Raw genomic sequence first — 26732 nt, 5'->3', positions numbered from 1 at the left:
GAAAAGGAAAATGGGTAATCTTAGAGGTGGCAATTTGGGTTCAGTAATGTGGTTTCACCTAAATTCACCTATTTATAATTAGCCCAAATTTACTCATATTTAAATATGAGTTCTAATTGAGCCAACTTAATAAACATACTGATTTTATGGGTTTAGATGGATTGAAAATGGGTTCAACTTTAAAAACCCATCCATTCTCCCGTCTCTCGCTACAATCCAATTCCCCCTTTTACAGGCCCCTTGTACAGTTGTATGGACCATGTGTGAGAGCTAGGGCTGGAAAAATGATTCAGTGCTTTACAATTGATAGTAACTACAACAATATAAATAGACTCAGTGAGAATAAATTGGGGGTGCTTATATAAACATTTTTTTTATTATAAAAGAAAAAGGTTCGAAATCTTTGGTATCAGTGATTTTTATCTTAACTCTTTTTAAAATTTTTGGTCCATATAACATATTTGAACAAAATTGCACTTGCATCATTTTTTTTTCGAGCAAGCTTCTGAATCTCAGTCAAGAGTGCACTCGCATCTTTTTTTACTAGCTTATGGTGAGAGCTCACTCCTAAGTCTCATCGCACTCACATTCCCAGTCCTTATATATTTTATGCTCTTATTTTTGTGTCTTGAATTTGCTATCCACCGGTTTAAATATTGTTATTGTGGAAAATGATATTAACATATTTTTTCTTTTAATAAAAATAACTGGACCATTTTTAGCAAAATTTGATCGACTATAACTTTTTTGACAAAGTGTTCATCTTATACTTTAACTTTTTTGAGAAGGAAAAGAAGGAAGCGGGGAAGGGTTTTAAAAAAATAAAAAAACCCGGGTTGGGTCAAGTCAGGTTTGGGTTTGACTTAACCCATATTCGACCCAACCCGTTTCAACCCGCTTACAATCTATCCATATTCGACCCGTGATCCGTTTCAACCCGCCCATTTGCCACCTTTAGTTAATCTAAAAGCTTTGTAGAACCTGTAATGTATAGTGGCTTGTGAATCGTGATTGGTTAATTATGACTCATTGACGTAGTTGTTTTTTGGGTATCTGGGCTGAATCCCTCGGTGAAAGAGACCAAAGATTCATAGGTGAATGCAACCAAATCACTATCTGGTTCCATTCCTTCAAAGGAAGTTAATTCAGGTTAAGGATAAGCAAGGGCAGAGCTATGGTCTATTAAGCCGGGCCCTCTTGGGTCAAAATACGGGCTCCACCATGAGACAAAACTATCACAAGAACAGCATACGTCTCTTCCACATTTTAAGAACATAATTGAAGTTTTTGCGGGAGCGACTTTATGCATCCTTTCACTCTGTATTCCATTCGTCTCTTCGCATTTTATCTTCGGGAGCTAACCGTAGTTACAAGTACACATCTGGGTTTATGTAAAACCATTGTATTCTTGTGATTGGGGAGGTATGTTTGGATTAGGTTCAGGGCTGTTCCAGGGAATTAACACAGGCCCCAGAATAGAAATGCTAAAAAGAAAGGCCCCTACTCTGTATTAGATCTTGTCGATGAGTCCCTCTCCCTTAGGGTGGGGTTGCTACTCCTGAAGTGAGTTCTTGCTACCCGGCAGAGAATACTGCTGCTGATAGATTCAAATTCCGCAACTGAGTGTTATGAGGACCCCTTGGAAAGAGAGAGCTCATAATCGCTAATTGCTCTTGAAATCCGTTTCAAAGGTTTACTTTGAAAAACATCCCTTTGTATTTCACCGCAGTGTCACCATCGGCGTCCAGGGCTTACTCCGAGCCCATATGTGAACCAGGCCTTTCTTTCTCCATGATAATCTGCATTCGTCCATTGAAAACACAGCGAGTAGGTCAGTTAAATGGCACTAGTCAGAGACGGGGCTAGGTAGCTGTTGGTACAAGTCGAAGGCAGAATCGGGTCAGAAGCAAGCACAAAAGATAGATATAAGTAATAGAAAAAGTCACAAAAACGATGGATTGTATGAGTAAGCATTTGGATATGATAACAGGAAGCTAAAGTCCTTAATAGCTCCTTCTGAGCTTGGAGCTTCAATATTGGCTTCGGAGATCGAATAGAGATCATTAGCTCCCATTGGTCCCGGTGAAGGGGGAAGAACAGCTTGAATCCAGGGACCACCGGGTTCCGCTTTTGCTGCCAAAGGTTCCGTCGATGGCTTTCTTACCTTTATAATTGGGCATCGAACAAAGGATCTAAAAAAATGTTTCCTGAAAATAGTTCGAAAAGCAAGATTCTCCATAAGTGGGAGACAACAAATGGAAAAAGAACTAAGGAAATTTTTTTAAGCCATTGTACCAGAGAGGGACCCCTTGGGGAGCGGGGCTTACTCAAAAAGAAAAAGGTGGAGCGAAGAAAACTACAGGTTAGTACTCATAAATCTCTATCGGATTACAGATTGTCTGACACTAGTGGCGACTCTAGGATTTTGGAAACGTAGGGTCATTCATAAGCATAAATTCTCTTACCAATTATAAAAAAAAAATCAATAGGAATGACAATTGATAACCTTGTTCAACAAAAAACACGTCAAAAGCTCAACAAGCTTTTCAACTAAAAGATAAAAGATATCAAAAGGTTATGTACTTATAATCTTATTGTCAGTTTAAAATTAAAAAAAAAAAACCTAAAGAACTTCTACAATTGCATTCGACGGGGTTTTGCCAAGTGGTGTCCCAACACTCCTCACTCCACACGTTTTTGTGGAGTCCATACACTTAGCGGTGGACTCCTCAAAAATGTGTAGAGTTTAGAAGTATTGGGGCACCATGTGGCGGTGCCCCAAGACCACCAAATAGTTATTCTACAAAGGGTGAGGTGGGTTTCAAGTGGGGAAATAATGTAATGGGGTGTGGTCATCAAAATGTAATGGGGTGGTGTTTTGAAATTCAAACCGAAAGATTAGCACTCTCCATTGTAAATGAGAAAAATAGCAATACTTTTTGTCTATGTATGTGGTGATCAGCTTCCACAATCCCTTTCGCTTAAGCGTAATTTCCATCGAATGTTCTACAAAGGGTGAGGTGGGTTTCAAGTGGGGAAATAATGTAATGGGGTGTGGTCATCAAAATGTAATGGGGTGGTGTTTTGAAATTCAAACTGAAAGGTTAGCACTCTCCATTGTAAATGAGAAAAACAGCAATACTTTTTGTCTATGCATGTGGTGATCAGCTTCCACAATCCCTTTCGCTTAAGCGTAATTTCCATCGAATGTCCACAGCCCTCTCATATTTGCTTTCCCAAAATTTATGTACACAATAACTCGATAGTTGCTTTGACCACGATTGTTTTTTCATCAGACATCATAAGATCGACTATATTGCAAACTCGGCTAGATTGAACCACCGAAGAAGAGGAACAAATTCACTGCAGTTGTGGTGCTGATGAGAGTAGAGAGAAAGTAAAGATGGAGTAACTTTATAGGAAAGAAAACAGAATGGACTCTCTCCTGCATAATCACCAGTTTAGATAGCTTTCGAGGAGAGAAATGGGAACAAACCATATTCCTTTCCCTAATAAGCACAAGATAAAACTATCTACTGTCTCTCATTCATCGTTTATCTTTTCCAAGCAAGGGAGAGAATAACACGTCTTGCTCTTCTTTTCCTCATGAACTATCCAAACAAGATGGAAAGAAGCCATGCCATTATCAATTTTGTTTTCTGTTTCTCTTTCTTTTTTTCTTTTTTTATCCCAAACTTCACCCTTAGGCTTGTTTTTGTTTCCCTACTAGCCTCTTTCCTTTTCTCACCAATTTCGCCAATTGGACAGTAATTCAGGATGATGTAAACCTAAAATACACCCGAATCAAGATTTATAGGTCGTGGTAGTTCGCCATGAAGCATATCAAAGAAGAAAAATGAAACAAGTAGGCTGAATTAAAAGCAACCAGCGAATGATGCACAAAAAATGTACTGGTGCAAAAGTACTAGACCACGATACGTATGAATTTGGGAAAGGTCCACTTTACCGGCACTTTACCCCTGAGGTTTAAACTTGACCACATAACCCCAACTTGGTTTATAGATCTCCATCCATTTTAACAGTTCATGTGCCATACGTGCGTAGTTTGCAAAAACTTATGTCAATGAGCATTTGCCCTCCCAAATGAAGACCAAAAGTTGACCTTAGGCTATAAATAAAAAGGAAAGCCCTAATGTTCTCCTCTTCATAAATTACCTGTTGAGTAAAAAATTTACAAGGAACACTAACTACATGCTAGGCCCCGCCCCCAGTGCTCTCTCTCCTAATCCTACATAAAGTGTCAAGATACAGAAACATATGCTCGTGTGCAGCCCTTTTAGCTTTCCATAAGCAGGAGTGCCAACTGGGATTATTTTTTGATCGGAAAGCTTGTTCAGTAAATCCGTGAACAATAGTGCAGACATGACGTGAAGCGGAGATGTTCCATGTCCCTCTTATAACATCTAGATTTCAGGAATGTTCTTGCCAAACAACTTGAGACACAAAAGCATGTAAACCATCGCTTTGTACCATCAAGACTGAACCAAATGGCAACCAGCCAACCACTGCCCAAGAATTTTAATCACCTGATCTCTGAACCAAACCCATCAACCACATAACAATGGAAGTCTGGATGTTCAGCCTTGGATTAAATCCATCATTAGGGATGGTCATGACACTTTTCTGTGGCTTGATAATTGGCATCCTTTAGGAATTCTTAAAGACAGATTTGCTGGTAGAATGGACGAGAATTTACTGAGAAGTATTATCTCTAGAGTGGCCTCAATTATTCGGAATGGCACCTGGTTCTGGCCACACAGTAGGAATAGGGTGTTTAATGGGATAAGAGAAGGTATCCCAAATTCCTGGCTCCCTAATCCTGCTCAGCGGGATTCTGTGGTGTGGACATTGCACCCAAGTGGCAACTTTACAGTCAAATCAGCTTGGCAGGAGTTCCGTATTCCTCCGCCTGAAATTCGGTGGTGGAAAGCTATTTGGTTTAAAAGACATGTGCCTAGATGGGCTATTATTGAGTGGATAGCTGCGTGGGGAAGGTTGTCTACCAAAGCTAGGCTTCAATCCTGGGGGGTTATCTCTGAAAATTCGTGTGTTTTGTGTGAAGCAGAATTTGAGAGCCATCATCATCTTTTTTTCGCCTGTTCTTTTTCCTCTTATGTTTGGAAACAGTGTATGGCCAAAAATAATGTGGATAGAGTTCCAGGTAGCCTTGATCCGGAGATGGATTGGGCAGTATCCAACAAAGGGGTGAGGGTATTTTTCATGCTCTTTTCAAACTCCCCCTTGCAGCCACCTTGTACCACTTATGGCGGAAACGAAATTTCAGGGTGTTTCAAGGGAAACGGGCAAATCCAGATGAGGTCCTTCAGAGAGTAATTGCTGATCTGAGAAGTTGTTTGAGCTTGTGGCGGATGAAGCGATCAGCTGCTCACCAACATTTATGTCTGATTTGGAACATTTCATGTGCCGTTCTCTGTTGATTGTTTTTGTTAGTAGGGTGTTTTCTAGTCTAGAGCTGTTCTAGTTCATATGTTGTTAGGGGAGGGAGCTTGTTCCTAACCCTTTTCTCTTTCCTTGTCTGTATGTTGTGTTCAGGGGATAGCTCCTACGTTTGGTAATAAAATCTTAACTTACCCAAAAAAAAAAGAAAAAAAAGTCTGCGTTCTAATTAGGCAGAAATCATCATTTTCATCTGACTATTAGCGTTAAAACTACTTTGACGTAGGAAAACCAAAGTTTCTTCACTAAATACTGTTCCATAACTTCCAAACAGTTAGTATTTACATGACCATGCTTCAGCACATTATTCTTTTACCTATAAACTAGGAGAAAAGAGACTCCAATGGATCAGGGGCCGAGGGGCGAGTGAAATGGCCCATGGCCTCTATAAATTTCCCGTAAATAGCACAGGTGCGCAAGATTTTACTTCTTAATCCCCCAAGGTAAAGAAACTACCCGCCCCCAAAATCTAGTAAGGTGGCCCTTGCAAGGACCATAAGACCTTCAACACTCACACTAGCCTTCCTCTTCCATACGTTTAGATAGGAAAATACAGTCCACTTCTCTCTTGCTATGGCATACTTGTAAGAAGCCTGTGGTGTACGTGCAGGACTCAAACCAAGTAATTAAGTAATAGTTGGAGAGCCAAAGCTAGAAATAATCAACAGAATTGAACCAACACCTAGAGAAATAAAATCTCCCATTTTCAGAAATACAGACTCTTGCACTAGGTATTCAGACTAAATGCTATCCAACACCCTGACTCATGTGCAACTGCAGCACGTGGATATGCGAAGTCCCAAAATTATGTGAATAAACCCACTACTTGGTTTAACTAGGCTTGTTCCCAACCCTGTCAAAGTGAAGTCATCTGCTTCCTCTCAGTAGTGAAATGTCTTTCTCAAGCATTGCAATACTCGAAACCATTACAAGCAACCAATAAATGATCCGAAGCTATATAGAGCTAAGTCTACAATGAGTCTGGTAGACTTATATGACATAAAGATTGGTCTCAGGGCCGGCCTTGGGCATAAGCCCACCAGGCGACCGCCTAGGGCCTCCCGTTTTGGGCCCAATAATAGGGCCCCAAAATAGTTGGATGTACGTATTAAATATTATGTATGCAAATTATTTTACAAATAGGTTGATGTAGCACGGTGGTAGAGGCGTGCTTGTTTTGAACAAGGGATCACAAGTTCGATCCTTGGCAACTTTAATTTTGAAGGCCATTTTTGTTACCCGTACTAAAAAAGGTTTCAAAATGCAGCTGTCTTGGCTCAAACTTGCGACCTAAGGTACCAATGTAAGTGGTACAACCACTTTACCACCAAGCTACAGAGCTGGTTTGTTCCTAATAGTGAACAACAAATTTTTATACTAACAAATGAGAGGCCCCATTTTCGAAACCCTACCTAGGGCCTCGAAAATCACAGGGCCAGGCCTGATTGGTCTAACCTCACATTTCGAATACGAGGTTCTAGTAGAAGCCTTACCATGCACAACCAACCGCGAAAGCTATGAATTCAGAAATGGAGTTCAAGTTTATAAGAGGCATCTTGTGCTTTCCACATCTGTCCAACACATCTTTCAATCCTTTTCTAAGTAACAATATTGAATCAAAAGACTTCACAAAAATCATAGGCCGGGAAAGGACTTCCTTCAGAAGCCAAATGTCAAACACGTGGGAGGCATATACCTTAGCATCGATTTCTAATGCCGTAAGCCATATAAAATCAAAACCCGAAAAGCTATTATAGAATGTGCGCCAATTGAAATTGAATTAGATGCAACAACCACTCATTGTACCTTAGATTTTTCCTCACAGTCTTGGCTGCAGATGTGGTTATGTTTCTGAGACTTTTGAGGCACAAACAGCAAACACTCGTTGTTGTAGAGAGAGAAAGATACGATGGGTGTGGCCGCGTGGATGAGTTCACCAGCTCCGATCGCCCGAGTCGCGAACACACCTCTGCCGGCTGACTCAGTGGTCGGAACGGTGACGGTGAAGGTCGACTTGGACGCGACGATGTTATAAAGGACTACGACTAGAAGGCGGGAGGAAAAAAGTCTTCTAAGGTTGTAATCAAGTGTTCCCGGTTCACTTTTTTCCAAATTTTTTTGACATGTTTCTTCTCCGATTAAATACCAATAAGTATCTGATTGACTTGAAATCAAACAAAATCATTTTAATTGACAAGTTCTGCAATGTGGACAAATCGGATCATAAAAATAATTCCAAAATAAGGTCGAAATTTTCAAAATACGGAGGAGAAGCCTTCTTCTTTAATAAGGGTTATAATCAAGTGTACTCAGCTAACTTTTTTTCATTTTTTTTTTATATTTTTATTCTTCGATTAATAACCATTTGTTACTCGATTGAATTCATAATTTACATAAACATTATAATCCACAAGTTATACAATAAGAACGAATTGGATCATCTAATTAATTCCAAAACAGGTTTGAAAATTGCCAAAAAAGGGGAGAATCCTTCTTCTTGACACTTCGCAAGTTAAGATGAGAAGTATGTTTACTACCGAACTCGCGTTTCTCAAGCCCGCTTTTTCTTGTTTCTCGGACGTGTTTTATTCTTCCATAAAGCGTGTTTCCTGAACACGATTTCGTTACAATACACATTGCTTGTTCCAGTCGCGAGCTTATGCCAATACGGAACTCGGTTTTCAATAGAACATATATCAATACTTGATAGTTTTATTTTGTTTTTCAAGATTTTCCTCTCACTCTACGTCGATCACCTCTGATTTCACTGATCCAACCAACCTCCTCCTCCTTCTTGATTCACTCTCTAATCTATGCTTGCGCTCAAAACTCAAGGCCTTTCCCCTGATGCCTTTATCCTCCAACGTCATGGATGATAGGTTCATGGCTTTGCGTCGGTATTGGGATCGATTCAGATCCCTTTATCCAGTCGTCCTTGGTTTATGTATGTGTCAAATGCAGTCTTTTAAAAGATGCCCATAAACTGCTCGATGCAATATCTGAACCAGACGTGGTTTCTTGGAGTGCTTTAGTTTACGGGATATGCTCAATTTTGGGCAATGGGGAGATGCCATTAACTTATCCACAATTTGCTGATGATACCGTACTATTCGGAAATGCAAATATCGAAGAAATTACTGCTATCAAGGGGCTACTAAGGAGTTTTGAGATAATGTCTGGGTTAAAAATTAATTATCATAAAGGTATGGTCAGTGGTGTGGGGGTAAATGAGGTGTCTACAAGAGATTTTGCTGCAGTGTTGATGAGGTGCAAAGTTAAACCACTCCCTAATTATTTGGGACTGCCACTAGGAGCTAACCCAAGGCTGGAGAAATTCAGAAAAGACTTAACATCTTCGAGGAAGAAAGTCTCATCATTTAGAGGCAGAATAACATTGACATAGTCAGTTATGCACACGGAAGATGCCAAGTCTATTCACTACCGAACTCGCGTTTTGTACAACCGCATTACTTATTTGTCGGACGTGTTTTGGAACTCCACTTTTTCCCACAACCTGGTTTAAAAAGGAAGGTTTTGTTTCTTTATTTAAAGTATGTGATGATTGTGTTGAAGGGTTCAGTACCCATGGCTTTTGGTGGAACTGAGCAGCCAGCAGCTAGTTGGTTTCCATTGGGAGCCTCACTCCAGATGTGAATTAAGAACCTTATTGCTGCAATTTCCGCGATACTTGAAACCAAGTTGTCTGTTCCGAAGTCACGATTCTTTTTGAAGTTCTATGACACCAAGGCAAGCTATATCATGGCTTTTAACTATCCCTGAGAATGCGTTACACACTCGTGTTTCTCATTGCGTTCTTCCTGCTTGTTTGGGCCCATCAAAGTCAACAATATACACAGTGTCTACATGCTTTACACCAGTCCCAGATAATGTAAATAAGCCCTTATTGTTCAGAACAATGGATGGTGCTTTCGTTGGTATCTCTACTTCTTAAGATTTCAGCATCTATGGTTTTCTTTTACCCTTAGAAAGAATTTATATTATGCCCTCTCTATTACAGAATGCCCACAGTTATCTCCTTCAATTTCTTATGGTGCTGACTCTTTCTTCTTCGCTTTTTGTTATTTTTCCCTTCCACAGGGCTCTAACTTCAGATGGAATGGGTACAACTTCTAAATACTGTATTAATCTTGTGAAAGAGAATGGTCGTGATGTTGTATACTCAGGGTTCATGCTTTAGGTCTGGCCCGTCTAGGTATTACCTTTGCTTGCTGACTTATGGTTTGTTGTTTCATTGGTTTGAGGAGATATTGTCACTTATCACTTACTACACTCGTTAGAAAGTTGCACTGGGTCATATTTAATCAATTCTTGTCCAAGGGAAGTCATGTCTCCTCCTTTTTATCCTTTCAAATTCACACTACCTTTACAAAGGACTAGTTTGGTGCGAAGGTTAAGTGTCCGTCATGTCTGGTTCGGCTTTGCAATAGGAGTTTGGTCCTCTGTGGAGGATGGTCATAATTAGCATTGGCAATCTCTGTTAACCAGTTTATAACTTCCTAATGTCATGGACTTGGGTACAAGTGTCGAGTTCGAGTATGTGTCTAAGTATCGGTTTCAGTTAATTTCTGTCTTAAGTAGATGGGAATAAGGCCAAAAGTTCAGATTTGGTAGCATATTTCTTCTTCTTTTTTCCTCGATTAATTAGTGTTTGCTAATTCTCTTAGGGCATTTCATACATCACATAGGAGTTTCACACATAGTTCATGGTAAATTCGAATGTGAATATATGCTTGCTAGGTGAATGTTCCACTAAATATGTTGGATACAGAGTCCATATCCTTGTCTGAGTGTTGAGTGTTTTAGTTATTTGGAAACGTAGGTCATGCCCATGCTCCTTATCGTTATCGTTGTGAAGTAGAGACCTAGATCATACTCATGATTGCAGAAATCTCTGCAGCTGGTTCTTTTTTCTCTCTGGTAAGTTGAACTTTTATGCATATGGTCTTGCCACCCACATCTGGTTTGAGCTGTTCAATCCTTGTGGGTATGTTGATGATGAGGAACCTCTTTCCCCCTTATGGGAGACTGTCTGTACTTTGGGTTGTATTCCAAAAAGAATCTCAAACCTGTCATTCTCTGGTCTAGCTAACCTTGTATGTTTTTGCCATGTGCAAAACCTTCAACATGTGAGTTATGCAAAAGAAAATATTTGACAATAAAGTAAGTCCAATGACCTTGTTTACCTTTTTTGTTGATGGATTTTTGAAGCAATCCTTAGCAGTAATGAGGAGTCCAAGCTGGTGCCATTTTATTTATTTCTATCACCCGGTGTTAGAGTAGGTTTTCTAGTCATTTTGCCAACTTTATCACTTTGATTTCCTCGGGACATCACATCCCTAGTTTTCTCTATGCAGCCGGAACACTAGACTATGTATATAAGGTTCATCGCTTCCTTTAAGCACTCTATCTTTCATTTTACATAGCATGATATTTTGTTTGGAAGATAAGCTAATATGGAGTTGTATCGACATTAAAAGTAATATTTGACCTCAGATATGCTTGCTTTGATGACTGTTGTGGGAGACAATTCAGGAAAAGTCTCAGTAACCCCACTTAGAGAAGATATGTTTTATAGGTTTAAGGAGGAATTTATTTGGTTTGGCATTAGTTCAAACAGACATTGTCTGATACGTGGACATAACAATATCTCGTGCGATCTCATTTGGACATGTTTTTATTGTCTCCCAGGAAACTGAAAGCTTCGTAGGAGAAAATGGAATTGCCATTTTCTGAAATTTGAAACTGATATATTGCCCATTATTTTAAGAGATGGAAGTGTTGGAAGTCAGCATTTAGCAGGTATTGGGGAATATGGCTCAACATAATCAAGAACTCAGCTTCTTGTCATTTGCCAATAGGCTGACCACCTGGCCCAGAGGTTTTTAACATGAAAAACAGATGGTTATTTTTTTCATCGTGACACTGTTTTTTTGGGTTAAACATAAACTTAGCATAAATAAAATTAAGAGTACATGGTTCGGGAATAAGAAGCACCCCCTCTGGTCCTCCAACATTTGGAATTTAATAGATATACAAAATTGCAAGATAAACTAAAAAAGGAAAACGGTGCACTTTCGCTTCTTGGGCTAGCGCACTTGTTGCATTCGTGCATTACATGCTTAACCGGAGGATTGCCCAACTCTTGGAGAAGGGGCCTGCAAACAGTGATGATGTGAAGTTGGTGATTGCTTGTAATAAAAGCAAGCATATCTAAGATCAAATATTCCTTTTAATGTCGATACAACTCCATACTAGCTTATCTTCCAAACAAAATATCATGCTATGTAAAATGAAAGATAGAGTGCTTAAAGAAAGCGATGAACCTTATATACATAGTCTAGTGTTCCGGCTGCATAGAGAGAACTAGGGATGTGATGTCTGGAGGAAATCAAAGTGATAAAGTTGACAAAATGACTAGAAAACCTACTCTAACACCGAGTGATAGAAATAAATAAAATGGCACCAGCTTGGACTCCTCATTACTGCTAAGGATTGCTTCAAAAATCCATCAACAAAAAAGGTAAACAAGGTCGTTGGACTTACTTTATTGTCAAATATTTTCTTTTGCATATCTCACATGTTGAAGGTTTTGCACATGGCAAAAACATACAAGGTTAGCTAGACTAGAGAATGACAGGTTTGAGATTCTTTTGGAATACACTCCAAAGTGCAGATAGTCTCCCATAAGGGGGCAAGAGGTTCCTCATCATCAACACACCCACAAGGGTTGAACAGCTCAAACCAAATGTGGGTGGCAAGACCATATGCATAAAAGTTCAACTTACCAGAGAGAAAAAAGAACCAGCTGCAGAGATTTCTGACATCATGAGTATGATCTAGTTCTCTACTTCACAATGATAACGATAAGAAGCATGGGCATGACCTACGTTTCCAAATAACTAAAACACTCAACACTCGGACAAGGATATGGACTCTGTATCCAACATATTTAGTGGAACATTCACCTAGCAAGCATATATTCACATTCGGATTTACCGTGAGCTATGTGTGAAACTCCTATATGATGTATGAAATGCTCTAAGAGAATTAGCAAACACTAATTAATCAAGAAAAAAGAAAAGAAAAGAAATAAGAGTACATGGTTCAGAAGCACCTCTCTGGTCCTCCAACATTTGGAATTTAATAGATATACAGAATTGCAAGATAAACTAAAAAAGGAAAACGGTGCACTTTCGCTTCTTGGGCTAGCGCACTTGTTGCATTCCTGCATTACATGCTTAACCGGAGGATTGCCCAGCTCTTGGAGAAGGGGCCTGCAAACAGTGATGATGTGAAGTTGGTGATTGCTTGTAATAAATTGATTACATTGATAGCACTAGCGGCATCTAATTCGATTTCCACCAAGGATATGTATTCCTGTTTGAAATGTTTTGAGTCCATGATAAATAGCCCAAAGCTCATATGAGAGACCCGGGACAGAGCCCAGTTTGCACGAAAACCTGGTGATCCAATTTCCTTTCCAATCCCTAGCTAAGCCTCCAGCGCTTGCCTCTGAATCTGTAGCGCTACCACTCCCATCAACATTGAGTTCCATCCGAGAAGGGCATGGCTGGGCTGGGTACGGATTGCAGTAGGGGTTGGCTGCACAATGAACTCCCACTTAAAGGCTTTGGCTAGGATAGTGGCGATGGACGTTTTGGACGGGGGGAGCTGGTTGCTATTGCGTAGCAGGCATCTACCATGACACTGTTTACTCAAGCAACACAGTCGCCACTCACTCTTTCACAACAGTAGTGTCCAGCTTCCCAGTAAAAGACCCAACTCGCCCATTCTGTAAGGGCAAAGCTTTCTTGGGAGATAATGTGCGGCCATATCTTCGCCAGCAATTTCGCAATCCTTAAATGTTGCAAGTTGCAACGATAAAGCTAATGCACCAGCAGATGAGCTAGTAGGGAATGTTGCCAACTCTTCCTTCCAACTCCTACATGAGCCCAAAAAATATAGTTAAGTAATACAGAAAAAGTAACCAAATCTGGCAATAATTAAGTGACAACACAACGCTTGGGCACAAGAGTGCATGCATGTGAAAAGCAGCTTCATGACAGAAAATGAGTATACCAGCATAAGATCTGTCTCCAGTATGTTAACTCAAACAGGAAAAAAACCAAAAGGGAAAAAAGGTCTTACAAGCAAATACAGAAAATCAATATAAGAAAATCCACAAGCCCGTGTCTGATGGTTATGAAAAATAAGAGAGAACTTCAAATACATTTTCCATGAGCTCCTTACAGAACTACAAAATAAAGTTAAGCTTAAGGGCGGAGCTACCACGGGTCAAGTGGGATCTAGAGACCCCACTGACTTGTACATTTCTCCATGAACTTTAGAATTTTGCGACATTTTGCAAATTCGACCCCATAACATAAATGAAATTGCCTAAGCCTAAAGTATGAAGCAATCCCCCTGAAGCTATGACTTAACCCTCTTTTTAACACTAGAATTTCACTAACCATCAGCCATAAGAGTAGATAATATTCATTCCATCCTAAAAAGCTACTTTCGATACACATTTCTCTATTAAGAATACACATTTGCAAACTTCCATGCATAATTCATGAATATCGAAATATTTTTTGCATAATATTGCTCCCCTAAGGGCAATCAATCACTAACAAGTTAATAGTAGTAATACAAATTCGACTAGAAAATAAGAAGATCAAATGCTACTAGATATGGCAACTAGCTTTTCTAAATATTGACCCACACTGTTAGAGATTCCTCGCTCTTGCCACTGGATAAGTTCCTTTCCCTACAGAGATGAGTGTCCATGAGGTTCTTCGAATAGATAATCACTGAATCATAACCAATTACCTGAACACTTAATTGGGTAAAAAAGCAAGCAAAAAAACTGCAGGCGTCTCATATTCTTAATTGGCATAGTGGTTAGGTCATTTAAGCAAGGAAATAAGTGGATGTACCCTTATTTATATATTCCTCGCGAGGTTCCCATTATCGTACAGGTTTCAAGCTTTCAGCTTCCAGCCAAACAACTAACACGAGGTCAGTAGAAGCAAGCCCAACTTAACAGTTTTTTGTCAATTAAGTTCACTCGGAATTCATCGGCCAAGTAACATTGCTGCAGATGAACAATCTTTTATTGCGTGCTACTTCCGGAAAAGTTCCAGTCTGGACAGTACTAATCTCATGGAGAAGTACCATCCAATTCAGCACAGGAATTAATTCAAAAAATTAGCAAATTATTCAAAAAAATGATTTGGAAAAGGAAAATAGGTAATCTAGAAGCTCTGCAATGTATAGTGGCTTGAGAATCATGATTGGTTGGTTAGTTATTGCAACCAGCCAACCACTACCCAAGAATTTTAATCACCAGATCTCTGAACCAAACCCATCAACCACATAGCCAAGGAAGTCTGCATTCTAATTAGGCAGAAATCATCATTTTCATCTGACTATTAGCGTTAAAACTACTTCGACATAGGAAAACCAAAGTTTCTTCACTAAATACTGTTCCATAACTTCCAAACGGTTAGTATTTTCATGACCATGCTTCAGCACATTATTCTTTTACCTATAAAACTAGACTCCAAAGGATCAGGGGCCGAGGGGCAAGTGAAATGGCCCATGGCCTCTACAAATTTCCAGGCTTCTTAATCCTCCAAGGTAAAGAAACTACCCACCCCCAAAATTCTAGTAAGGTGGCCCTTGCAAGGACCATAAGACCTTCAACACTCACACTAGCCTTCCTCTTCCATACGTTTAGATGGGAAAATACAGTCCACTTCTCTCTTGGTATAGCATACTTGTAAGAAGCCTGTGGTGTACGTGCAGGACTCGAACCAAGTAATTAAGTAATAGTTGGAGAGCCAAAGCTAGAAAACAGAATTGAACCAACATCTAGAGAAATAAAATCTCCCATTTTCAGAAATACAGACTCTTGCACCAGGTATTCAGACTAAATGCTATCCAACACCCTGACTCATGTGCAACTGCAACCTACCCTGCGCCCATGCGGAGTCCCAAAATTATGTGAATAACCCGCTACTTTGTTTAACTAGGCTTGTTGCCAACCCTGTCAAAGTGAAGCCATCTTCTTCCTCTTTGTAGTGAAATGTCTTTCTGAAGCATTGCAATACTCGAAACCATTACAAGCAACCAATAAATGATCTGAAGCTATATAGAGCTAAGTTTACAATGAGTCCGGTAGATTTATACGACATAAAGATTGGTCTAACCTCACATTTCGAATACGAGGTTATAGTAGAAGCCTTACCACGCACAACCAACCGCAAAAGCTATGAATTTAGAAATGGAGTTCAAGTTTATAAGAGGCATCTTGTGCTATCCACATCTGTCCAACACATCTTTCAATGCTTTTCTAAGTAACAATATTGAATCAAAAGACTTCACAAAAACCATAGGCTGGAAAAGGACTTCTTCAGAAGCCAAATGTCAAACACGTGGGAGGCATATACCGTAGTATCGATTTCTAATGTCGTAAGCCATATAAAATCAAAACCCGAAAAGCTATTATAGAATGTGCGCCAATAGAAATTGAATTAGACGCAACAACCGCTTATTGTACCTTAGATTGATCCTCACATTCTTGGCTGCAGAAGTGGTTCTGTTTCTGAGTCTTCTGAGCCACAAATAGCAAACATGCACCCGTTGTTGTAGAGAGAGAAAGAGACGATGGGTGTGGCCGCGTGGATGAGTTCATCAGCTCCGATCGCCCAAGTCGCGAACACATCTCTGCCGGCTGACTCAGTGGTCGGAACGGCGACAAGGTCGACTTGGACGGGCGACGATGTTATAACGGACGAAGGTGGGAGGAAAAAAGTCTTTTTAAGGTTGTAATCAAGTGTTACCGGCTCATTTTTTTCTAATTTTTTTTGACATATATCTTCTCCGATTAGATACCAAGAAGTATCCGATTGACTTGAAATCTGACGAATTCATTTTAATTGACAATTTCTATAATGTGGACAAATCAGATCGTAAAACTGATTCCAAAATATGGTCGAAAATTTCAAAAACTGAGGAGAAGCCTTCTTCTTTTATAAGGGTTGTAATCAAGTGTACACAGCTAACTTTTTTTCATTTTTTTCAGGGATTTTTCTTCTTCGATTAATAACCATTTGTTACTTGATTGAACTCATACTTTTCATAAACATTATAATCGACAAGTTATACAATAAGGACGAATTGGATCATCAAATAAATTCCAAAACAAGGTTGAAAATTGCCAAAAAAGGGGAGAAGCCTTCTTCTTCATACTTCTCAGGTTGAATATGCGAAGTATGTGTACAACCAAACTCGCGTTTCTTAAGCCCGCTTACTTATATCCCGGACTTGTTTTATTCTTCCACAAAGCGTGTTTCCTGAACACGATTTCTTCACAATACACATCGTGCTTAGGCCAATACGGAACTCGCGATTACGCTTTTCAATAGAACATTTATCAATACCTGATAGTTTTATTTTGTTTCTCAAGATTTTCCTCTCGCTCTACGTCGATCACCTCTGATTTCACTGATGCAAAACAACCTCCTCCTCAATTCACTCATACTAAGTCCTCAATTTATTTTCATGAATGCTTTATCAAGGCCTTTCCTCCGATGCCTTTATCCTCCAACGTAAACGCTTGGATGACAGGTTCATGATTTTGCGTCGGTATCCGGGATCGATTCAGATCCCTCTGTCCAGTCGTCCTTGGTTTGTTTATATATACGTCGAATGCATTCTATTAAAGGATGCTCGTAAACTGCTCGATGTAATGTCTGAACCAGACGTGGTTTCTTGGAGTGCTTATAGTTTTCGGAGTGTGCTCAACTTGGACATGGGAGTGTGGCAAAAGAGGTCTTTGAGGACATGGTGAATAAAGGGATCGAACAAAACTGAGTCGATTTTGGGCAGTCAAATCCATGGGTTTGTGATCAAGATGGGAATGAAATCGGACAAATGCATTGTTAGTGCCCTTATTGATATGTATGGGAAGTGCAGTGGTAGTTCACAGATGCCACAAGTGTTTCATGAAGTGGACTTGTTACATATAGGCGCTTGTAGTACACTAGTGCTTTAGAGAAAATGCTGTGTGGATGAGGCACTGATGGTTTTAGGCAACTCAAGGACAAAGGGATAGATTTGAATGTCATGTCTTGTACGTCAGTGATCTCTCCTTGTTGTCAAAATGGCAAAGACATGGAGGCTTTTGGACCTATTCAGAGAGATGCAGATTGCTGGGGTAATCCCTTGTATTTTACCACACTGCAACATTGATGCATGGGAAGGCAACTCATGGTTTTTCTATCAGAAGTGGGATCTCTGGTGATGTGTACGTGGGCAGTGCATTGGTTGACATGTACGCTAAATGTGGGAGGATCGAAATGTCTCATCCTTTTTTGACAAGTTCAGTACATAACCCAAATGTGATGAGATTCTTTTGTAGTGCAGAGGCTAGGGAAAGATTAGCTTTAGCTGGGCATGCTTCATTTTCATTGAACTACTTTTTAAGCCAAATTGCTATGGACGAGGATATGCAATTGAATATGACTGTTATGCTATTTGAGAGGTTGGGAGAGTGTGCATCTGAAAGCTGGCAAAAACAACTTGCATTTCACCAGTTGGGTTGTGTAATGCTTGAAAGGCAGGAATACAAGGATGCCCAAAAAGTGGTTTGAAGAAGCAGTTGAGGCCGGTCATGTTTATTCATTAGTAGGGGTTGCAAGGACTAAGTATGAGCGTGGTCATAAATATGAAGCTTACAAAATGATGAACTCACTCGTTTCTGATTATTCACCAGCTGGATGGATGTATCAAGAGCGATCTCTATACTGTAGTGGGAAAGAGAAGATGATGGACTTGGATACGGCAACTGAATTGGACCCCACTCTTCCTTACCCGTATAAGTGTAGGGCTGTTTTGATGATGGAGGAAAGTAATGTTGATGCCGGCATCCAAGAGATCAACAGAATAATTGGTTATAGGGTCTCTCCTGATTGTCTTGAACTATGTGCTTGGTTTTCTATTTCAAAGGGGGATTATGAATGTGCCTTGATAGATGTCCAGGCAATTCTGACCTTCGAGCCTAATTACATGATGTTCCATGGAAAGTTGCATGGGGACCACTTGGTAGAGTTCCTCCGCCACCATGTTTAGCAGTGGAGTCAAGCTGATTGCTGGATGCAGCTTTATGATCGGTGGTCCTGCGTTGATGATATTGGTTCTCTAGCTGTTGTGCACCACGTGTTAGCAAAAGATCAGGGGAAAAGCCTCGTACGCCTCCGTCAGTATCTCCGCCTATTACGATAAGTATGGCTAGCTCAAATTTGTGATGTGTTACACAACTTAATTCTTCTGTTATGTTTTCAACTCCAAGTGGTTCTGTGACAAGCATATTCTTTCTGCTCTTGGATACATAACTTTCTGTTTTTCAGTGGGATGCTTTAGCTTAAGAGAAACTGTTGATGCCATATGATTCTCTCTCAATTTATGTTTCAGCAAAAATTGGGAATCACTACAGTGCATGTTTTAAAGTCACTCATTTTAAATTTGGACTTTTGGGGAGATTATCGACTAATGATGCAGAACTATGATTCTTACCGCTACAAGTGAAGCATCAATGATATTCATTTGTGGTAGAAAAGAGCCAATTATGAACTGCACCGACAGTTATGAACTTGTTTTTTTTATTTTTTGGTTGGTTTACTTTCTTTCTTTCTTTGGTTCAGATGGGGTTTAAATGACAAGAAATTGCTATTGATTGTGATCAATGCCACTGACGAGCTCACCTACGAAGAACCGGTATCTGCCTTTGTGTTCTGTGTTATGTGTAGTCATCAGCTTCTCAAGAGAATTTAACGAGGCAGGTTTCTAGACACTCGTGCATGAAACACATGGACTCTGCCATAAAGAATGTCATGGAAAGATTAACCCTTTCAAGTGTCCTAAGGGAGAAGCTGAAGAGTAAAGTCCCTGGTATCATATCTTGATTTACATTTTCTAGATATACCTTCAGCAAGTGGAATTAAGATTGAGATATTGTGAGTACCTGAAACACAGTATGAGTGGAACTTGCTAAATATACATGATCAAAAGTAGCACATTGTCATTGCCAAATTCAGATTAGAAGTTTCTTTTATGGCAGTACAATCCAAGTGTAATATGGTGCCTTTTAAGTTTGAAACAAGAGCATAAACCATAATGAAGGTCAACTCCCAGCTATTTTCCAATAGAATTTCTACCCTGTCGAGATTTCGTATAAATGTGGACTTTTTAGTCAACTGTCCTTGGTACTGTGACCAGACACAATTGCGGGCATTTCCACTTCAGATTAGGGTCAGGGAAGTTGCGTAATGTCCATCATTATGAAATTTTCGGGACATCAGCTTCCACTTGTTACATCACGTGTCCCCAGTGTGGGTGTAGGTCTAAGCGTCGGTCCGTCAGACCTAACCTTTATGCATACCGATGCTCTGGACTATCAATGAAGGAACTATGGTAACATGCACAGAAATTGAATTAGGTCTCTTAGCCTGCCCTTTCTGATGCCATTTGACTTTGATTTGAGGGCATGGTTCTGCAGCAAAACAAATATAGGGGGCCACTGTTTCAGTAGTTTTCTGAGAGCAGTCACTCTGTGCATATGGCCAAAAGGTTAGTTCTATCTCCAATCTTCCCCCGCCCATACCCCCAACTATGGAAGAAAATTCTCGAGTCGCGAACACAACTCTGCCGGCTGATTCAGTGGTCGGAACGGCGACGGTGAAGGTCGACTCGGACAGGCGACGATGTTATAACACGACGAGGAGGAGGGAGTAAAAAAGTCTTTTGAAGTTGTAATCAAGTGTTCTTGCTCACTTTTTCTCAAGTTTTTTCGATATATATCTTCTCCGATTAAATACCAAGAAGTTTACGAGTGACTTGATATTTTTCAAAATCATTCCAAATTACAATTTCTACAATGTGGACAAATCGGATCATAAAAATAATTCCAAATTAAGGTCGAAATTTTCCAAAAACGGAGGAGAAGTCTTCTTTTTTAACCAGGGTTGTAATCAATTGTACCCGGCTAACTTTTTTTCATTTTTTTTGGAATTCTTCTTCTCCGATTAATAATCATTTGGTACTCGATTGAGTTTATACTTCACATAAACATTTTAATCGACAATTTATAAAATAAGGACGAATCCGATCATCAAATTAATTCCAAAACAAGTTTGAAAATTGCCAAAAAAAAGGATTCTTGTTACTTCGCAAGTTCAACCAGCGAAGTCTGTCCCTAGACTCACGTTCCCTGTGTGTCCGCGTTACTTGTTTCTCTGGCATGTTTAATTTTTCCTAAAAGCGTTTCGTTTTTCCTAAACACTATTTCATCACAATACAATTCGTATGCTAAAAGAGTCTAGACGCGATCTTAAGCCAATATGGAACTCACGTTTGCGGGACACTGTCTTTATTTGATAGTTTTTTTTTCAAGATTTTTCTCTCACTCTACGTCAATCACCTCTGATTTCACTCTCTGATATGTGCTTGCTCAAAACTCAATACTCCATTTAGGGGTAATTTCATACAAGTCCTCAGTTTATTTTGATATATTTATATCAAGGCTTTTCCTCCGATTTCTTTACCCTCCAACGTCAAAGCTGACAGGTTCATGGTTTTGCGTCATATCTGGGATCAATTCAGATCCCTTTGTTTCAGTCGCCCTTGGTTTATATATGTCAAATGCAGTCTATTAAAGAATGCCCCTAAACTACTCGATGCAATGTGAACCAGACGTGATTTCTTGGAGTGCTTTAGTTTTCGGGGTATACTCAACTAGGACATGGAAGTGAGGCAAAAGAGGATGCCGAAGTCCTTAATTAATAGTACTAGCTTCTTCTGAGCTTGGAGCTTAACTGTTTCCCTCCTCTATCAATAAGATTCAATAAGATTCATCGCCATCTTCTTCTTCTCTCTTCCAGTTTCTTCGTAATTCATCCATCCCTTATCACTGGTACTAGAGCTATCCGTCCTCGGACACAGCTATGGCGGAAACACGAGCTCAAGAACAGAAAAAGGACTGAGGAATCAACTCGTCAGCTCAAGGAGAAGGACGAGCTCCTGGCGAACTCTATCAATCAACTCGAGGAACTGATCACATCCCTGAGCCTGAAATGCGGTCAAATCGCTTCCAAAAACGTACCTCCCGAAGTCAGAATTGGTAGAATCATCCAACGCTGAACAAAAACCACCCCTCCTAAACTCTAATTCTGTCCAAACCAGGTATACCAAGATCGTTTTCCCCCATTTCACTGGTGAGGTCCAACGGGATGGATCTATAAGTGTGAACGATTTTTTTTGAGTACGATCAAATTGAGGATGCACGGAAGGTGAAACTAGCAGTCATGCGCTTAGATGAAAAAGCTATTCAATGATAAAACTTTATGAGGTAACTACAAGAATACGGTCAGCATCGCGAAGTCTTCTACAGGGTCTGTTCTATATAGGATTCATACCACTATGCGTATTACAATCAAATAAAGACTATTGAGCACAATCCAATTAGTCCGGTGAAGATGAATTCTGTGGATAAATGAATTGTCATGGAGCTAATTTGGATTTTGCTCAATTGGATAATTAATTATAGTCACACCAATGGAGCAGTTCCCAAAGTGAAGCAATTGATTCATATAAACTGTCCAGATCCATCTTTGAGCATAACCATCCATTTCATGCAAAGAACTAAAGTGTCACTGAATAATCCTTATCAGCTCCAAACCATCCAATCCTCCAATTGTCCATCGTTACTATCTGAATCGAAATGCAAATTCCCAGTCTTCCAACATCCAGTTTGAGTTCAAAAACATGTTGAATGTGAAAATAATACAGTTCCACTTTCCAAATCTACCACTAAAACTACAAGTTAAGACCCTAAACAACCAACACTCCATAACAAGGTTTAAACAACCAACACTCCATAACAAGGTTTCGTCCGATTGCATACAAATCAAACTATCAAAATTGCATACAAATCAAACTATCAAAATTATCGTGTACAACTAGTGAGATTCATGCCTCTGATCGTGTTCATTGAACTTCTTGCACAACTGAGGAATGATCATGCTGGGTTTGTCCAGGCTGAGTTTCTGTTTTTCTCTTCTCCTTAAGGATCACCTGCTTCGGCATCACTTCAAGTAAAAAGCTTCCTCCGTACCATATCGTCGCAGAAACCTTGAGTATTTGGAAAATCACGTGTAATCGATACGAAAGGAATATGGGGACTGTAAGCGCCATGGTTGCTACAGTGAACAATGCTTGAAGCAGAATATACATGAAAAGACGATTCTGTTCCCCGAGCAAACCACTTAATCTCCACCACATGTTATTAGCTTTCTGCGCTTTTTTTGACAGTTCCCTAGTGCACAAGAAATTTTCCAACAACCATACAAATAGACAATTCAATCAGCCAAAGAATCAATGCCAACAGCCAAAGGAAATGGTTTACTCCCTCGGTCCCTTATTGCTAGTACTGGGTTCTGTTTTGAATGCCCCCAAACATTAGTCCTCTAAAAAAATTCCACAGAAAAAGTGTGTAGGTTTGCAAAACTAACCTCAAAACTTCAATAAAAGTAGTTTTAAAAGTGGAGAATTGGGGGGCAATATAAGAAATCAAACCTCACTTTTAAGGGGAACATAAATTAACTTAAAAGTCCCAAAATGTACTTCCAAAAAGGGATGGATGGAGTATACATTTTATGAGATATATCAGCAAGAGAAATTAGAAACCTGTAAGAAGTCATGACTTCAGGATCTCTTAACATCCTTTGGCGACGCAGGACATCTACTATGAGGAAATATAGAAGCTGCCAGAGGCTGTAAGCAGCCAAGGGTACTAGAAATAGCCATGTCCACAGGTATGATTTACTCTCTACATAAGGCCATGAAGCTCTTGGAGCAGTTCCTTCAGGATGCATGGCTTCAAAGAATACCAGATCCCACCATCGAATTGTGAAGAAAACAATCCCTAAAGAAAAAAAAACACCTCTGTGTTATTTTCAGTTGATAACTGATTGGATATTGTTACTAGAGTATGAATGCCATGCAGAAAAAAATCAGCAGAATTCAGAAACAAATTGGATGCATTCAGTAAGTTAGACAGGAAAATCATTGTGATTAGGTAGATAATTAGCCGCTGAAGATTCTTTTCTTATCAGAAGCAAAAGAGTTTTAAGCCAACCAAATCAGAATTAGGAGTTGAAGGTCTCTGTTTTCAACTGATATTAGCCTATGTTATACGAGTACGAGTTCATAGCCTAATTTCAGTGAGGAAACTGCGATAGAGGGATGTATACAAATTTAAAAACTACATTTAGCTATTACAGTGAGCCCCACACGTTGATTCTTTGACCATTACCGTTCAAAAGCATCCAATTTTGCACTCTTTTCCGCAGAATGATTGTAATCTCATGTTAGCGTTGATGAAGAGATTTATTCTGCCTTCCTAAATCCACAAGGGCCTATAGGCACCAAAAGTCTTAAGTTAAAACTTACGATGGCCAACCCTTGTCTACACCATTTTGTAAGTTACAGAATTAAGCAAGAGAACACGTAAATTTTACCCTCTTATCAGATTAGCATTTGTAAATGCAAGAACAGTTCTATACAACGGATTGAATGAAAAGAAAAGAAAAGAAAAAAAAACTGAGTCCTGATAACTGAACAGCAGTAGTAACTAGTGCTTGCAATTACTCCATTAATTGAGCAAATCTGCTAGAGGTAAAGTGTATGTTAAGTTGGGTAAACAATGTTTTTCCATCGAAACAACAAACTTTTCTCAGTAAGAAGATGAGATGTAATTGACAGCCTAACATCAAGCAAAAAGAGAGCATCAACTCACCGGGCAAAAGATGGATAAGGACGCTTACAAGTTTGTCAGCAGAATTAAAAACTAAGCTACAGCGCCAAACAATCAAAGCCCATGCTAATGGCCCCTGCAGCCATATTCAAAACCTCCATTAAGTATTAAGAGAGTAATATATAAAGCAATTGAGATGGCCCAAATATAACCAGGAAGCATTTCTTACCTCGGCAAATGAGAAACAAACCATGAAAAGCTTTTCATTTCTCGGATAAAACAGTAGCGTGACCAAAAAGATAGCATTGGCATAGTAGCAAAAATCCTGCAAAACGAAATATTGATGTTTTCATTCCCGTGGAACATGCACTTGGATATATTGGAAGCAATGAATCTAGTTTTTTGCCTACAAATATGCTCACTAACTAAACTTTCAGTTAGAAATATTGCTAGCCCTATTGAACAACTTTTTCCAATCATTTACGCGATTCACTACTTTGATTTCATCTTTGCTAGTACTGCATGCTCATCTGAAAAGAGTTACAAGAAACTCAAATGCTGCTCATGAAATAAAAATCCGCCAAAAATAAGAAATTTGTTGGACCGCTATACGCCTTAGTCATATATATGTTCGTATGAAGATGTGGTAGAGCTTACCAAAAGAAAATAATGCCATTTCTTATACCGGTAGTAAATCCACCGAAGAGGAACGAAGATGACGTAGAACAAACAGTATGTGTAGGGAATATCTTGTGGTCCTGAGTGATCAAATTAACCAAGCAACAAATAAACCACCTGTAAGCAAGAACTCATAATAGAATCTTAACTAACTGATTCTATCAAAAAGGGGATTATACTCACTTGCACCCAAAAGAAAGCAGAATGCTCCAAAACCCAGAACACCACAGAAATGAGTCACCTGTAAACAACATCAATACAATAGACCACTTTTCATTCCAATTTCATTACTGAGGAAATAAATGGAACTATGATATACAACAACAGCCACCCAATCTGATCAAGCACAGGGGCGGAAACAAGGGGGTGGCAGGACCCTGCACAGTTTTTGAGGTTAATTTGGAAATGTTTTATAAGATCGGCCCCTGCAAGTCTTTTGAGGAAAAAAAAGTTCATAAAGCTTCTATGTGTATTGGAAGAAAAACCCCCAAGTTATCTACCATTTTTGGGTTGTAGGTACAGTTAACCATACCACACGGCGGTTAAGTGTATACACAAAATCTTGTCTCTTTCTCATAACTAGCCAGTAGCAATACATACTGTGGATTCTTTTCTTTTTTTTGTTATGAACGTAGAAATACATGTAATCAGGGGCCCTGATATCCGCCACTGCTCAAGCATATACCGTCTATACTTTGAGAAATACCATAAACCTAAGAGCATCAAGATTAATTCTCCTCAAAATCAGTTTTTAAAGCTGTTTTTGGACAAAGAAAACTAATGGCCAACAAGTCCTCTCCGCTTAAACACAGAAACATATGGGAAATGCATATGGTTTTATAGGTAACAAACCTTTTCGATGAATTGTTCATGTTCTTCGGCCCGTTTGGCGATCTTAACGGCTTGTTTGGACAAAATCTCCTTGGATTTAACAGCTTGTTTCGACAACATCTCTTTCGTTTGAGCCACTTTCTGCGAAAATCAGAAACAACCCAAATCGAAAAACTTGTCAAAACAGCCAAAAAAATCAAACTTCCAACAGAACCCAGAAAACTAAAACCCTGCAGTTCAGATTTGTCGCACCTTTGATCGGTCTTTGAGGCCATTTTTCACGTCACACGAGGTCCCGTTGAAATCGTCCATAATCTCTTCGTCGCTCGACATGTTCTTGACCTGTGCACGATTCTTGAGAGAGAAATTCGATGGATTGAGAGAAGAACCGATAAGGGAGGTGATGGCGCGACTCTTAGAATATATACGTGGGATTTTGTTTAAGTTACTAATAATAATACTCCTACTAATTTTAAGTTAATGTAATACTAATAATTTATTTTTTGATACTTCTATTGATATCCAATCAAAAATTATTTTTTACATGGATACACTATTATGTGGGGTTTACAAAATGAACGGTTCGCACGGTATGATCGAAAAATTTGATAGTAAAAAAATAAAATTTCTACCGCCGATGAAAACAATTTAATCTCTTAATTGATTATTTACGATTTTCTGGAGTTTTTGACCTGTGGAGCGGTGCAGTGTGAATCCGCGTGATGTTCAAAAGAGAGAGATTAGGAAAATTATACTCCCCGAGTTTAGGGTCTTTTTGGACAAACTTTGTAGGGGAATTTTTTTTTACGGTTTTAGTTGTTTGTTTTCTAATCTTTACGAGATTTTGGTCAAAATATTAGGATCTTTTTGTTTGTCTGATATATAATCTTTTAAAAACTTTGCTCTA

At 39.3% G+C, this 26732-nt stretch overlaps 3 protein-coding genes, 1 long non-coding RNA gene and 1 other non-coding gene across 5 annotated transcripts; 2 read left to right on the top strand and 3 right to left on the bottom strand.

Moving 5' to 3' along the window:
- Window positions 1–1233: 1233 nt before the first annotated feature.
- On the bottom strand, window positions 1234–8348 carry LOC131326829 (uncharacterized). The gene is made up of 3 exons (XM_058359714.1): window positions 8221–8348; window positions 7285–7642; window positions 1234–1799 (listed from the first exon to the last, which is right to left on the bottom strand). Exons 1-3 carry the CDS (start codon window positions 8346–8348, stop codon window positions 1752–1754), a joined length of 534 nt encoding a protein of 177 aa, XP_058215697.1. The 3' UTR covers window positions 1234–1751.
- On the top strand, window positions 8221–19889 carry LOC131325369 (ethylene-overproduction protein 1-like). Its single transcript, XM_058357594.1, has 2 exons — window positions 8221–8501; window positions 17284–19889. Exon 2 carries the CDS (start codon window positions 18139–18141, stop codon window positions 18634–18636), a length of 498 nt encoding a protein of 165 aa, XP_058213577.1. The 5' UTR covers window positions 8221–8501; window positions 17284–18138; the 3' UTR covers window positions 18637–19889.
- LOC131325370 (uncharacterized) lies at window positions 12547–16796 on the bottom strand. Its single transcript, XR_009199672.1, has 2 exons — window positions 16064–16796; window positions 12547–13441 (listed from the first exon to the last, which is right to left on the bottom strand). It is a non-coding gene; the product is annotated as an uncharacterized LOC131325370 (long non-coding RNA).
- Window positions 19890–19961: 72 nt separating the features above from the next.
- On the top strand, window positions 19962–20069 carry LOC131328145 (small nucleolar RNA snoR100). The gene has a single exon (XR_009200424.1). It is a non-coding gene; the product is annotated as a small nucleolar RNA snoR100 (small nucleolar RNA).
- Window positions 20070–22247: 2178 nt separating this feature from the next.
- LOC131325368 (glycerophosphocholine acyltransferase 1-like) lies at window positions 22248–26252 on the bottom strand. The gene is made up of 8 exons (XM_058357593.1): window positions 26078–26252; window positions 25847–25966; window positions 25178–25235; window positions 24974–25074; window positions 24546–24641; window positions 24359–24452; window positions 23248–23485; window positions 22248–22876 (listed from the first exon to the last, which is right to left on the bottom strand). Exons 1-8 carry the CDS (start codon window positions 26156–26158, stop codon window positions 22549–22551), a joined length of 1116 nt encoding a protein of 371 aa, XP_058213576.1. The 5' UTR covers window positions 26159–26252; the 3' UTR covers window positions 22248–22548.
- Between the last annotated feature and the right edge of the window lie 480 nt (window positions 26253–26732).

This window comes from Rhododendron vialii, chromosome 5a, assembly GCF_030253575.1.
Source record: "Rhododendron vialii isolate Sample 1 chromosome 5a, ASM3025357v1".
Taxonomy (NCBI): Eukaryota; Viridiplantae; Streptophyta; class Magnoliopsida; order Ericales; family Ericaceae; genus Rhododendron; species Rhododendron vialii.
This window is presented reverse-complemented; position numbering and strand designations above follow the sequence as displayed.

Coding starts and splice junctions, on each gene's coding strand:
- LOC131325369 (XM_058357594.1), top strand. CDS start 18,139: ATGCCCAAAAAGTGGTTTGAAGAAGCAGTTGAGGCCGGTCATGTTTAT.
- LOC131326829 (XM_058359714.1), bottom strand. CDS start 8,348: ATGACGTTGGAGGATAAAGGCATCAGGGGAAAGGCCTTGAGTTTTGAG. Junction 7,643..8,220: donor TCAGAGGTGATCGACGTAGA/GTGAGAGGAAAA, acceptor TTTGATTTCAAG/TCAATCAGATACTTATTGGT. Junction 1,800..7,284: donor ACTGTGAGGAAAAATCTAAG/GTACAATGAGTG, acceptor GGACGAATGCAG/ATTATCATGGAGAAAGAAAG.
- LOC131325368 (XM_058357593.1), bottom strand. CDS start 26,158: ATGTCGAGCGACGAAGAGATTATGGACGATTTCAACGGGACCTCGTGT. Junction 25,075..25,177: donor CTGCTTTCTTTTGGGTGCAA/GTGAGTATAATC, acceptor TTGATCACTCAG/GACCACAAGATATTCCCTAC. Junction 22,877..23,247: donor GAAGTCATGACTTCTTACAG/GTTTCTAATTTC, acceptor CTTGTGCACTAG/GGAACTGTCAAAAAAAGCGC.